Genomic DNA, 15847 nt, shown 5'->3' with positions numbered 1-15847 from the left:
GTAACTTAATATCTAGTAACAATTTCCAACATCTTTTTAATTCTGAACTCTATTTTTTTCCTTCAGTTTATTTTTATCTTCATTATGAATATCATTTTCCAGTTTCTACACATACCTAATAATTTTTGACTTGGTGGCAGACAGTGTAAATTTTATCATGTTGGATGATAGATACTTTAGTGTTCCAGTACCTATTTTGATGCTTTTTTCTGTATTTCAGCTAAGTTACTTGGAAACAGTTGTTAACTGGCATCAGAGTAAGATTTAAAGGTAGAACTAATGATTTCCCACTATTGAGGCAAGACCTTTCTGTGTATTCTTCCCAGTGAATTGTGAAATTTTCCGGTCTGGCTGATGGAAACAGGCATTAATCTTGGCTTAATCTTGAACTTCAGTTACTGTTTCCTCCTTCCTCTCCAGTGTCTCTTTCCGAGGTGCTAATTTTCCTTATCTACATGCACTGACCAGTACTCTCTGAATACTTGAAGTGGACCCTCTCCAAGTCTCTGGAGCTCTCATTATATGCAGCTTTCTCCTCTTTGACCTATGCTCTGTGACTATAGCTGCCTTGGTCTCTTTATACTGTTCCTTCTCTACCTCTCTGGAAATCTATTGGCCCCTGCCTGGACTTGCTTTTCATGTCATACCTGGAAATGTTCTCAAAGCAGTAAACTGGGCAATCAGAAGGGTCACCTCAATTTGTTTCCCATCTCTCAAGGATCACTGTCCTTCACAGCCTGATGTCTAATACCTTTAAAATCATTATTTCATGCACTTGTCTGGTTTTTCCATTGGTTCAGGTGAATGTTCTCACCAATTCCCTATTACTTCACTTTGGTCAGAAGCAGGAATTTGGAATTGGTTTATCAAATTTAATTTTGTTTTATAAATATGTAATTTTTTTTGTGGTTACATCGTCAAATCAACAGAACTATGGTATATTCAAAGAATATAAGATCCAATCTGTGTCCCTTCTATCTTATTTCCTTCCTCTTGTGGTAGGAAGGGTCTAAGATAGCCACCAATGAGTCCCACCTTCTGATAAAATACTCCGCATAAGTAAGCAGCTTCTAACCAATGGCATATGGCAACATTGAGGGGTTGTCATATATAATAAGGGTATATACCCATATATAATAAGGGTATAAAAGATTGTGACTTCCATCTTGCTTGAAGACTCCTCTCTTGACTCCCTAGATAAGCAAGTTGCAAGTTGGAGAGTCCTGTATGGCAAGATACTGAGGGTGGGTTTCTCACAACAATCAGCAAGGACATGAATGCCCTTAGTCCAGCAATCTTTGAGGCATTAAATTCTACCAACAATCATGTAATTGAGCTTAGAAATGAATCTTTCCCCATTTGAGTCTTCAGATGAGAGACCCCAGCCTGGATCAATACCTTGATTATAGATTTGTAGAAGACTCAAAGCAGAGGATTCAGATAATCCATGTCCAGATTCCTGACCCACAGAAACTTTGAAACAATAGATATGTGTTGTTTAAAACCACTAAGTTTTGGGGTAAGTTGCTATATTTCAAAAAATAACTAATAATACCTTTTGTAGATTATATTTATTTGATGACTTATTTTTCCATCATTTGCTTTTTATTTTTAAGGTAAACACATATACAGTTGATCTTCATTATTCACAGATTCTGTATATACAAATTCACCTTCTTGCTAAAATGTATTTGTAACTTCAAAATCAAACTCAGTGCTTTTTCAGTCATAGGCAGACATGCCCAGAGTACCAAAAATTTGAGTTGCCCCATGCACACATTCCCAGCTGAGTTTAAACAAGGGAATGCTCTGCATTCTTGTTCCAGCTCTTACACAGAGGTGAACAGATGATGAGGATGATGGGGCAATGCAATGTGGTGCAAGAAACTCCAGCTCTTGGGCCAGCCAGACAGGGTTTGAATATAACTCTGGCCTTTGTTATTGGACCTTAGGCAAATCACTTAAATCTTTTCAGCTTTGCTTTTCTGGTAAAATAAAGACAATATAATCCACCAACATGAGTTATTTTTTAAGGTTATAATCTTAATTATACAAAGTTGTAATTTAAGATTGAAATCTGTTTTATATTGATTTATTTCCCTTTGGAGATATGGTTCAGTATTCACTAGTTCTGTGTTTGCAGCAACTTAATTGAACATAGCTACCGTGAATAAGAAGATTTAACTATATACATATTCACATTTTAGAAACTAAATGATGATAACAATCTATTCTCATTTTTTCTACCTTTCCCCCTCATAGAACATTATATCCTCTTTACCTCTGTAGCAGTACAGGGAGATATTTCTGTCTCTCTCTTACAGCTGAATAGTACTGTTTTATGTGTACACTGTAATTTATACAGCTGGCCCTGTTGGCAAATGTTTGGGTTGATTGTTGTATTTGGTATTAAAAATAGTACTGCAATGAGTAACCTATTTTTTTTTGGGGGGGGGCAATGTATATTTGGGATATATTCCTGGAATGGAGTTTCTGAGTTCAGAAGCAAAAGCTTACATGTAGTGTTGTAATTTTAGACTTTGCTACTCCTCCTCTTAAGAGGTAGAGCTTAATTCCCATTCCTTTGTTTGTGGGCACCCTTAATGATTCACTTTCAGCACACAGAATACAGAAGTAATGAGATGTCATTTCTAATATAGGTTATAAGAAGACTATGGCGTCTATCTTGTGTGTGCTCTCTCACTGTCTTTCCCTTGACAGTGAGACTCCCTTGACTCCCTTGGGGTGAGGGAAGACCCACCATGTCATGAGGATAATTGAGTAGCTGAAGGAGATGCCCTTATGATGGGCAATTGAGCCTGGAAATTGAAATTCTGAGGCTTATCACCAGCTTCTTCATTGAGTTTAGAAGATAACCTTGAAATTTAGTTTAAATACCTACAGTTATTTAGCCTTGAAATAACTATAGTCCTGGCTGACGACAGCTTGAGTGCAGCAACCTCTTGACAGACTAGATCTGAACCACCCAGCTCAGCTGTTTCTACATTCTCAACTCACAGAAGCAATGAAACAGTTAACTACATTTATAGTTTCAAACTGCTACTTTCTAGTAACTTGTTACACAGCAATAGGTAACAAATACATATAGTTACGAGTTGAGTCCAACTCTTTGCGACTTCATGGACAGTAGCCTGCCAGGCTCCTCTGTCCATGGAATTTTCCAGGCAAAAATACTGGACTGGGTTGCCATTTACTACTCCAGGGAATCTTTCTGACCTAAGAATCAAACCTGCATCTCTGGGGTCTCCTGCATTGTCAGGCAGATTCTTTACCACTGCTGCTACCTGGGAAGCCCCGATTGCCAAGTCTTCTATATAGTGAACGTGAAACTCCTCAATTGTGTCCGATTCTTTGCAACCCCATGTAACATACAGACCATGGAATTCTCCAGACCAGAATACTGGAGTGGTTAGCCTTGTCCTTCTCCAGGGGATCCTCCTAACCTAGGTCTCCCGCATTGCAAGCAGATTCTTTACCAGCTGAGCCACAAGGGAAGCCCAGCTCTGTATAGGGCTATGTCATTTTTCTGTCCCATTAGTAATATACGAGAATTCCAAGTTCCCATGGCATTCTTACTAACACTCTGTATTTCCAAACTTAAAATACTGTTTTTTTAAAACAAGGTAATAGAAGACAAATAATATCTCGCTGTGGCTTTTTAATTTTTTCATTATGACAGAGGCCCCCTCTCCCTTCAACTTCTCTCACTTCTATTTTCTTCAGTCGGCCTTTGCAGCTTGTTACTGCAGTAGCAGCGTACCCTAGAGAACTCCTTATAATCGTTCTTAACGTAAATTTCATTATTAATGTGGATCCTATTTCCTTGCTCCTCGGTGAACTCTTCCATCACTTTGGCGGATTTCCCCCACAGTGGAATTTCCATTCCACATTTTCACCCCTCAGCAAGTAGAATCTCCTGGTATATATAGGGTTGCGCCATTTACAAACACTTTTAAGTAAAGTCGCCAGTGAGAATATTTTACTATTCCAAAGTATTCGTCTTTTACCAAACGCAGCCTTCTAATGGGGGACATTATCACTCAGACTTCTTACCCAATCCTGTAAAATCTCTCTGCAAAATTTTGTGCGTTACAGGTTTGTAAAATCCTCTTTTATGTTATCTTTCCCCCCTCCCCTTACTGCCTCTGTGGTACAGCCCAGACAAAGGCGCTGAGTAAACCGAATTCCTCTGCTTGTACGGTACTGACCAGTCTCGCAAGATGGCGGCTCCCACTGAGACACATAGCACGGGAGTGGCCATATTGCCTCCTGAACAAAGCCGCCCAGGGTGCAGAGTGGGCAAAACTCCGCTGTACGGAACAGCGCACGCCGGGGAGCCCCGTGCTTTGCTCACCCAGACAGGAAGCGGGAGAATTCAGCCGTCTTGGGTTAAGCCGTGATGGGCGTTTCTGGAACTGCAGGTCAAAAGGCGGACATGTGTGGTGCTGAGTGTCTTTTGGATTGGTAATGGGATAAGACGGGTATCAGTGATTGGAGACTGATGAAGTCACTGGTAGGGAAGGTATGTAGGATTAGGGTTGGGTTTAGTTGGGAATCAGGGATGGGGTTAACTATAAGATTAGTAATTGGATAATGGTGTGTCAGTGATGGGATTATCTGTGGGATCAGAAATGGTGTGTAGGGGGACTGACTGGTGTTGACTGGGTCAGGAATCTAGGGGAGTCTAAAGAATCAGTGATTGATGAGGGAGGCTGTGGACTAAATGATGAGGGCATCCATGTGGCAATCAGTGATGTGGTGGGCATGGGGGAGTTCTATGGAGTACCTGATTGCTAGGCCCCAGGATTCAGAGATCTGGAGGGAGAAATAATGACCAGGGTGTCTTGGATGATAGCCTAGTTAGATAGCAAATGTATGTATGTTTTACATACATTAAAATTTCCACAGGTCATAGGCAACCTTTCAGGTCACATTCCTTCTCAACCCGTCACTATGCCCTTAACCTGGTACCCCTAACAAAAATGATCATTTTGAAACAGTAACAAACAAATCAGAAAGGATAGGATTATTACAAAAATTATGATTTTTGTCCTACCTCTGTCTAAATTTATTGAAATCATTTTATATTTTTTTCAAGAAACATTTATTAAACAACTGCTGGGTGCCTGGAGATAAGTATAACTATTTCTCCCAATTGTTTCCTTACAGATCTATTTTGACAAAGCTTAGACTACCCCATATAAAACAGTATCCCTGTGGCAGGAGTACTCAGTTCCTCTGAACCAGTTAAATCTTGTCTACCTGACTCCTTGTTGTACTGAGAAGGATTTACCAGGTATGTACCTTCCTGTATTAGGGTATATTCCCTTGTATCAGTGGTCCCAACTTACTACCATTTTTATATGTAGACATCCATACTGTTGGAAATCAACAATAAAAGTTTAAACATACTGATTGGCAGCAGTGTCTGCTGAGTTGCAAAGAAAATATAAGAGCTCTTGGGACATTAGATTTTAGCTGCTTATTCATTTCTGGGGAATAAGGGAATATATTTCTCAGTTTTTGATTTGGTCATTAGCTGTTCTTACTGCTGGGGAACTTATCTTGGTGTGTGTGTGTGTGTGTTGCCTTATGAACTCCTGCAAATGGAATTGCTGGTTAATGGCAGGGGGGACATAAGTTGTTAATAAAAAAAGAAACATATCTTCACATCTATACAATTAAAAAACCTTATCTAAGTTCTGTATGATCAAAGTATGTAGTTACAAGAGAGCTTACTTCACATTATACTTGCTAATTTTTCTATGAAGACTAAACTATCTTCTCCCACAGGTTTGCTTATCATCTCCTTAACTTCTGTGGTCGTTGTTTCTAGACTGGTGAATATAGAAGCTGCATTTTGTATCCCATCTGTGAAAATACCCTTCTCATCACCAATTTTGCCTTTTCAGGCATCTACCATTTTAGAGGAGAGCAGAAAAAGATGAAGTCCCAGGTGAGTTGCTTTAATTTTTAAATTTCCTTTTTTGGTTCTAAATACAATCAAATGGAAAAGTGAAGATAGCTACAATTTAAAACAGGGAAAGATAGCCAAAATAAAGATCCAGACCTAGAAAGAATTGCTAGGTAATATGCAGATAATTTGGCTTGAAACCACTTTAAAAAGTTGGTGTACAGTTTTTCTTATCTTTTTGCTGACATCGTTTCAGTTACATTATTTGCAGTCCTTTAAAGAGAAAGAAGATACATTTCCCATAGGAAGAAATTATTTCTTGCCATATAAAACTGAAACAACTCTCAGTTTTGGATCTTCCTTTCAATAATGGGATATACAGTGTTCTCACCAACACTCCTATGGTAAATGCAATAATAAATTTGTAACTGTATCATAGAGTGATTTCTTTTAGAAGGAAGTTATCATAGCATCATAGCCTGACTCTGTAACTTTATCCTTTAGAGCTGGAGTCATCAGACTATTGCCTGTGGGGCAAATTCAGTTTTCTAACTGTTTTTGTAAATAAAGTTTTACTGGCAGCACAGCCGTGTCATTTGTTTACATACTGTCTATGGCTTTTTTTGTACTACAGTGCTAGAGTTGGATAAGCACCATATGGCCTGAAATGCTGAAAATATCTACTTTGCTGAAAAAATTTGTTGACCACTGCTTTAAAGGACTAGATAGAGTATAGAGGCTTCTTGTTGTCCAGTTTTATCTATCAACAAAGTCTAGATAATACAGAATAGATACATTTTGAATGGTCTTCCAAAATATTTATTTCTTTCAAAAAGTAGTTCTTAAAATATAATTATCAGGAATTCCCTTGCAGTGGTTAGAGCTCTGAGCTTCCACTGAATGGGGCACAGATTAAATCCCTAGTTGAGGAACTAAGATCCACAACTGAGTCATTTGTAGTGATGTGGATGGACCTAGAGTCTGTCATAGGAAGGACTAAGTCAGAAAGAGAAAAACAAATATCATATATTAATGCATCCCTATGGAATCTGTTAATAGAAAGATGGTACAGATGAGCCTGTTTGCAGGACAGGAATAAGATGCAGATGTAGAAAATGGACATGGGGTGGGAAAGGGAGGGTGAGACAAATTGGTAGAGTAGGATTGACGTATACACAACTGTGTGTAAAATAGACAGCTAGTGGGAAGTTGCTGTATAGCACAGAGAGCTTAGCTCGGTGCTCTGTGATGACCTAGAGCAGTCAGATTGGGGGAAAGTGGGAAGGAGGTTCATGAGGGAGGAAATATATGTGTACATATAGCTGATTTACTTCATTGTACAGCAGAAAGTAACACAACATTGTGAAGCAGTTATACTCCAATAAAAAAGATAATCATAACTTTACATGAAGGTTACCTTCTTATATGAATAGATGGAATCTAAAAAATTACTATTAATAAATAAATAATTTTTTATAATTGTCTGGCAAAGCTTTGGAAAGCAGGGGTCCCTGATGTTCTGAAGAGGAGTATGGGCTTTTTATTGGCCCAATAGATTCAACTGCCATGGCTAATTAACTTGGTTATCCCTTTAGGATTAAAGATTTGTATTTTTTCCATACAGTCCAGAAGTAGAAGTCATCATTTTCACACACATATATCTTTTCTCCCTCTAACACCTATTCCCCTTCCGTCTCCTCCATCTCTTCCATTCTCTCAGTCACTCAAGCTGTAAAAATTGCTTGTAACTGATACAATAAATACAATTTTCCACTGATAATGTGCTGTATTTTATTCAAGATTAACAAAATTTATACATATATGGTATATTAAAGCATTCTAGTGTTATTGATAAAGCAAAATTAGAATGTTAGCATTACATTTATGAATTTTTTCTTAGAATGGATTTCTTCTATTTTCTACATTTATTATCTTTCTCATGTTACTGTTCTTTAGATCACAGGAATATTATTCAAAGTGTGAAAAACCATTTTTAATTAAGTATGAACTTTATTCTCTATAATTTTCATTCTTTCCTTTTTAGCAGACATGTCTTGACTGTTCAGTATATGTCACAGATGCTGGCTAGCTATGAAATAACTCAAAATTTAGGCATGGTTCTTTCTTGGAAAGAGTACAGAGAAAAATGGGGCAAACAGATAATAGATATGAGAGCAAGGAACTTTTATAGTGGTGAAGGAAGAGCAGCCAGCTTTATAGAGAAAGCAAGGATGAGAGGCTTAAAAAATGATTGAACTTTGGATCATGAAGGAAGTAGGATGAGGATGGGAAACAGCATTTGCAAAAGTAGAAAAGGCTGAGAATTTGAGGAAAACTAAAGTGGAGGTGTTTTGTTGAAAGTTTGTCTAAAGGCGTTATTAATGTAATAAAATATAAAAAGTCTTAATTACAGTGTCAAGGAAGGCATTGTGGAGTACAGTGGTCAAAAAACCAAGGTATTGAGTCAGGATACCTGCTTTTAAATCTGACAGTTGACTGGTCATATATATTTAGTGTAACATTTAGCACAAAGTAACTTAACCACTGTATTATGAGAGTTATCTCATATGTAAAGTGGGAAAACTAAAGGGATTGTTATGGGAACAAACTAAATGTGTGGTAGGTTGATGGTGTGGGATGAGAGAAACCTTAAGATTGAGATGATTGAGTTGAGAATAAATATATATATATAGATGGAACCAAAGGAATCTTTTAAGCAAGGGAATGTTGATATTTAATTTTTCATTCTGAAAGCAGCATTTGATAATAAGAGAATAATTAGGGAAAACCCCTTAAAAATAGTTTTAAATAATACAAATCATTTAGATTCCACTATTAGGTGACAACTATTGTGAACATACATAATTAAAACCACTAGTTTACCCTCCAGAAATGTCTATGGCTCTACAGTTACCCAAGTCCTTTATTTCAGTGTCATGTCAATTTGTTTTGGCTTTTTCATGAATGTTTCCTGCATATTTCTTAAGTGTAAATGTGTTGTTTTTCAATATTGCTGTTATAATTTATGTATTTCATTATATTCCTAGCTATTGCATATATGTAGGAGAATTGTTAGATTTAGAAGAAGCTAAGATTTCTTTCCTATGAAATGAGGGGATTGGATTAGAATCTTCAAGAACTCTGACATTCTCTGACTCTCTAAATATGGCTCTTCTCAAAAAATGTTTGTGTTAAACTTTAAAAATCCTTCTCTATAATTATTAATAAAAATCCTCCCAGTCAGGTTTTGTTGTTATTTTATAGTTTTGGGTATTTTTAAAATTAAAATTTTTCTTCATGCAGAATATATATATTTTTCTTTTTTCTAAGACATAAGATATCATTGTAAGATAGCTAGAACTGGCATAGCCAAGTACCGCAAACTGCATGGATTAAATGACAGAAATTTTTTATCTCACAGTTCTGGAGGCTGTAAGTCAAATTCAGCTTATCAGCAGGGTTGGTTCCTTCTGAGGGCTTGAGGGAAGGATCTGTTCTAAGTCTCTCTGTTTGGCTTATAGATAACTTATCTTTTCCTCAATTGTCTTCATTCTATGTGTGTGTGACTCTGTTCAAACTTCTCCTTTTTATATGGATATCAGTTATATTGGGTTAGGGTCCATCCTAATGACCTTGTATAACAAATTATATTTGCAATGGCCCTGTTTCCAAATAAGGTCACATTCTGATGTTCTAGGGGTTAGAACTTCAACTTACGAATTTCTAGGGTATACAGTTCAGTTTCTAGCATATGAATTCAACATTATTCTTTTCCTGTTAACTTTCCAGTTGTTTCAGTACTATTTATTGGCTAATACATCTTCCTTTCAGCTATTTTAATGCTGCTTTGGAGAAGGCAGTGGCACCCCACTCCAGTACTCTTGCCTGGAAAATCCCATGGACGGAGGAGCCTGGTAGGCTGCAGTCCATGGGGTCGCCAAGAGTCAGACACGACTGAGTGACTTCACTTTCACTTTTCACTTTCATACATTGGAGAAGGAAATGGCAGCCCACTCCAGTGTTCTTGCTTGGAGAATCCCAGGGACGGGGGAGCCTGGTGGGCTGCCGTCTATGGGGTCGCACAGAGTTGGACACGACTGAAGTGACTTAGCAGTAGCAATGCTGCTTTATCATTTACTAAATTACCATTTGTATTAGGTAGGCATTTTATGGTTAACCTCTTTTGTTTTCCTGTCCTGTCTGGCTCTTGTTAGAGGCAGGATTTGACATTGATTCTCCCAAATACTCTGATACAAAACAAAGTGTAGGTATAGTTTTGCATGCTATAGTAGAAATGATAAGACTGATGACTTCAGATTGAACAGGAATATTGCTGTTACAGGGATTAGTATCTTTCAAGGATGTGGCTGTCAATTTCACCCAGGAGGAGTGGCAGCAACTAGACCCTGCTCAGAAGACTCTGTACAGGGATGTGATGCTGGAGAACTATAGCCACCTGGTCTCAATGGGTAAGAGTGACTTCCCTATATAACTCAGACTTGACCCGTCAAGTACCTTTCCTTACCAGTCACTATAGTTAGGTGGTTCCTGATGTGTATATAATGACTTTGATGATCTTAATACCTTCCCCAATAGAGGTCATTGCTTTCTGAAGGTTAAATGAACTGTTTCATTGTAGACCTCCTTAAACTGCATCTTCTCTTTTGCCTTCTGTGCAGTCTATCCCAGTTCTCTGATTTCTATTTAATAGGGCATCCAGTTTCCAAACCAGATGTCATTTCCAAGTTGGAGCAAGGAGAAGATCCATGGATCATTAAGACAGACATACCAAATCGGATCTGTCCATATGAAGGTCAGGCAGATGGGCGACTAGGTAAGTGAAATATCAGTTTGCTTGTTTTGTTTTTATTTTGGTTGATCGATGCTTGAGGCTTATGTTTCTCTCCTTAGTGAATTTTCTTACTCTTTGTTCCTGTACTGAAAATTTAGTAGGCACTCAACAAATAATTAATCAATTAAATAGTTGTGAACCTTCATAGGGGATAGCTATTTCTTATTGATTCTATATGTATATCTTTTGTATTAAATGTATATTGTTTTATATATTTAATGCATTTTATGAAAAGGCTTAATAGGCAATAGAAGGAAAATTTCTTCTAAAAACACAGGTTGCATTACAAAATTAAATGTCAAATACTGCTTTTTAAAAAGTTCAGAGAAAATTAGAGTCTAAAGAAATGCAACAGAATTTGAAAAGGTATTTTTCAGAGCATGCAGCTGTAGCTGCTTTGAAAGATAAATTGAGTATTGATGATGATGAGAAAGGGAGGTGAAGGCAAACTGTTGGTGGAGATGGGCAAGAAGAATATATGAACAAAACCTAGAAGATAGGGAAATACGGCTTTTCTGGGAGAACTTTGCTAGTTTTATTTGATAATATATAGAAGGAACAGTGGAATTAAAGCTTGGGTTCTTGGCGTGACTCTGATACTAAATCCGCAGCATGATCTTGGGTTTTTCTCTTGTTTATATTAGTTGTTAACTAGGAAAGTAGAATGAGAGGAGATAAAATATTTTGTGTACAGAAGAGACCTTGTTTCTTCAGCTAGAGGTGGCAGGATAATACTAGCCAAGTATATAGCAGATGGTTTATAAAATAAATGAATTTGAATGGTGAAAAGCATTTACATTCTGAAAGCAGGAGAAATGGGAAGATTCTAAAACAGTAATCCAAGATGAGAGTGATAATAACTCAGATAGTTTTCTGTCTCCTTCAGGTCTAGTTTTTTCATGAATATTTCTCTTTAACATCTTTGTCTATTCATTCCCCTGATCATAGTGTATGTTTTACTGTCTTCTGAAAAGGCATCTCATCCCTGTTTGGGTTCATCACCTTTATTAGATCAATCATTTTTTATACTCCTCTGTTTTCTGTTAATTATTCTTTATGACGTTTTAATTTTCCTTTCTTTTAGACAGGAAGAGTAACCTTGACAACCCCCAATCATGTATTTTGGGGTCTGTTTCCTTCCATAATAAGATATTGAAAGGAGTCATAAAGGATGGTTCATTATACTCCATTTTAAAAGTCTGTCAAAGTGATGGTCAGTTACAGAGATGTCAGAAAAACAGTCTTTCCAGACAAGTAACAGTCATCAACAACAAAACAATGACTGTAGAGTCAGACTACAAATATGATGCACTGAGGAAAATATTTCAAGAGTGCATAGAGTCAGATGCTTCAAGAAAAAGACCCTATAACTATGATGCCTTTAAAAAGAACTTGAAATCTAATATTGACCTACCTAGTTGTAACAAGAACAATTCAAGAACAAACCTTGATGAGAGTTTTGGATGTGGAAAATCAATCATCCACAGTGTGGCCAATTCTAACCTTGAGAAGCTTCACAATGGAGTAATTCCCTGTAATGATAATGAGCATGGAAACATTTTCAGCAAGAAACAATCCATTATTCATTATCAGAATGTTGAAACCAAGGAGAAAACCTGTGTGTGTATTACATGTGGAAAAGCCTTTGCTAAGAAGTCACAGCTCATTGTACATCAACGAATTCATACTGGGAAAAAACCATATGATTGTGGTGCATGTGGGAAAGCCTTCAGTGAGAAGTTTCACCTCATTGTACATCAGAGAACTCATACTGGGGAGAAACCTTATGAATGTTCTGAATGTGGAAAAGCCTTCTCTCAAAAATCATCCCTTATTATACATCAGAGAGTTCATACTGGAGAAAAACCATACGAATGTAGTGAATGTGGAAAAGCCTTCTCCCAGAAATCACCCCTCATTATACATCAGAGAATTCACACTGGAGAGAAACCTTATGAATGTAGAGAATGTGGTAAGGCCTTCTCCCAGAAGTCGCAACTAATTATACATCATCGAGCTCATACTGGAGAGAAGCCCTATGAGTGTACTGAATGTGGGAAAGCCTTCTGTGAGAAGTCCCACCTCATTATACATAAAAGAATTCATACTGGGGAGAAACCCTACAAATGTGCTCAGTGTGAGGAAGCCTTCAGCAGAAAGACAGAACTCATTACACACCAGTTAATTCATACTGGGGAGAAACCTTATGAATGTACTGCTTGTGGGAAGACCTTCTCCCGAAAGTCACAGCTCATTATACATCAGAGAACGCATACTGGAGAGAAACCCTATAAATGCAATGAATGTGGAAAAGCCTTCTGTCAGAAATCACATCTCATTGGACATCAGAGGATACACACAGGAGAAAAACCTTACGTTTGTACTGAATGTGGGAAAGCCTTCTCTCAAAAGTCTCACCTCCCAGGTCATCAGAGGATTCATACAGGAGAGAAACCATATGTATGTGCTGAATGTGGAAAGGCATTTTCTCAGAAGTCAGATCTTGTTTTACATCGGAGAATTCACACTGGGGAAAGACCCTATCAGTGTGCCGTATGTGGGAAAGCTTTCATTCAGAAATCACAACTCACTGTACATCAGAGAATTCATAGCAATGGTAAAAATCATAGTGAACTAAAAACACAGACAAGCTTTCAGTATTAGCTCAAGGCTTCATATATAACAGGAACTTGATTAATTTGATAAATTTGTTGACAGCATCTTTATAGAGAAAATTTTACAAGAGAATTCATATCTGTAGTGTGGTGATAACCTAACTCAGCAAACATGATGGAAAATAATTACATAAATGAAGGCCATTTTCACCATAGCATGTAGAGCTTTTAAAGTTATGAATTGAATGGTTAGTAGAACAAATTATGTATATAGAATGTTGTCAAAGTACATATTCCTTATTATGCCCCATAACAATAAACATTGTGAAATTGCTAATATTAACTTGGCATCATTTTGGTCATATACATTAATTCCCTATAAAGGACAGAAAGAAAGCTTGATTTTAAAAAATCAATTCCAAGAAACTGCATTAACAAGGAAAGGCTTGGGAGTTCCCTAATAATAGGACTCAACAATTTCACTGCTGTAGCCCGGGTTCAATTCCTGGTCAGGGAACTAAGATCAAGTTGCACAGTGTGACCAAAAAAAAAAAAGTGGGGTGAGGGGCTTAGCATGACCCCTAAAGATACATGTAAAATTCATATACAAAGATGGAAGGATAGATTGATCCGATTCAGCAAAGGTAATAGTTGCACATTTTCCCATTTCAAGCATATCAGTTGATCTGTATCTTTGGAAGGATCCTTTTGAAACTGATGCTTCTTGACCATGTCTCCTATTCCTCTTGAAACATTTACTTTTCCTTACTGCAAACTTGGTATAATGGAAAGACTTTGGCACTTAACCACATTGTCTGGGTTTTAATCCTGGCTCAACTACTCAAAAGATTGTATGACTTCAGGCAAGCCTACTTAACCTATCTGAATATTTTTTCTTACTGGTAAATAGAAGTACAGTGTAGAGCACATTTTCAATTAACATTAGTTCTTTTTATCTTTTGTCCCTCAGTTTCCACTTGATTCCTTCACATTTCATGCCCACCTTATCTGTTTCCTGCATGGCTGAATTATCTGTTATAAAACTGGATGAGAATTTCTGCAGGGGGAGAAGGCATGCCTGACAGAGAGGGATGTGGGAACCTGTGTGGGCTAATTTCTGATCTCATTATGAACACTGAGTTGAGAGCACTGACATCAGATATAACTGACCATTCATATCTTAGATAGAAGGTCTAAGGTTGAGGTCCTCTGAAATTTCCTCTTGAAACATGTCCTAACTGCTCTTATGGAGGCGTGAGAATGACTAGGGATCATGCTGAGAATATAGAGAAATTTGGTGAGGAGGGTGTTTTATATAGTGACAGCTTTGGACCTTATGTAGGTTTGAACAGTTTCACAGTTCCCACCTTAATAGACTCCCTGTTTGATCTTTCCACCATCACAACTCCCAAGCAGCCTCATTGATCTGATAGTAGGTATTTCAGATTTAGCACTTTGCCTTCTTGTTTAACCTTTACCAGTTCTTTTTCTCCCCAGCATTTTACTAGAGGAGCTAGGCAGTACAGTTAGGCAAGAAAAAGAAATCATAGGCATATTCAGGTTCTACAGAGACTTAAAGTTATTGAAAAGATTTGAATACAACTAAATAAGAAAAAAAGCCAATTCTGTATTATCCTTTCCAGAAAAGAGGAGGGATCCCTGACATACTTTATGACATTACCATTATTTTGATGCTAAAGCCAGAGATATTACAAGAAAATACTTAGTGGCCAGTATTTTTCCTGAACATAGCCATAGCCATTCTTAATAGACTATTTGCAAATCAGATCTAGAAATACATATTTTAAAAAAGGTACATCATGGCCAAGTAGAGTTTCATTGAAGAATGCAAAGTTGGTCCAGTATACAAAGAAAAGATTTTGGTATACTTCTACATACCAAGAGCCTAGAAAGTACAACTATATGGTCATTTCTATATATAGGGGAAAATTATTTGACGAAAATATATCAATTTAGAATAAAACCCAGTAACAGAATAAAGGCCAGCTTCCTCAAATAGTTGAAGGACATCTATAGAACATCTTAAGTTAGTATATTTAATAGTGAAAGACTGCCTCAAGATTGGGAAAAAGTTAAAGATGTCTGCTCTGCTTTCCCTGGTGAATATTGTACTGGTGATCTTAGCCAGTACAGTAGGGAAAGCAAAAAGGCAGGGGGTGGGGTGGAATAGGGGAGTGGAGTATAATCAGGAAAGGAAAATAAAATTGTCTTTATTTACAAACAACATGGTCTACACAGAAGATTTCAAAAGCTACAAAAATTCTAGGGACTTCCCTGGTGGGCCAGTGCTCCACACACCCAATGCAGGGGGCACAGGTTTGATTCCTGGTTGGGGAACTTAGATCCTGCATGCCTCATGATGTGGCTGAAAAGTAAGTTAAATTTTAAAAATCTACTAGACGTGATAAATGGGCTTCACAAAAT

The 15847-nt window shown here is 37.3% G+C and overlaps 1 protein-coding gene across 1 annotated transcript; it reads left to right on the top strand.

Annotated features, from left to right (window-relative positions):
• The first annotated feature begins 10355 nt into the window (after positions 1-10355).
• On the top strand, positions 10356-13451 carry ZNF300 (zinc finger protein 300). Its single transcript, XM_068981119.1, has 3 exons — positions 10356-10404; positions 10647-10769; positions 11872-13451. The coding sequence occupies exons 1-3, from the start codon at positions 10371-10373 to the stop codon at positions 13449-13451; spliced, it is 1737 nt and encodes a 578-aa protein (XP_068837220.1). The 5' UTR covers positions 10356-10370.
• Positions 13452-15847: the final 2396 nt, after the last annotated feature.

The sequence above is a fragment of the Capricornis sumatraensis genome, chromosome 9, assembly GCF_032405125.1.
Source record: "Capricornis sumatraensis isolate serow.1 chromosome 9, serow.2, whole genome shotgun sequence".
NCBI lineage: Eukaryota > Metazoa > Chordata > Mammalia > Artiodactyla > Bovidae > Capricornis > Capricornis sumatraensis.
This window is presented reverse-complemented; position numbering and strand designations above follow the sequence as displayed.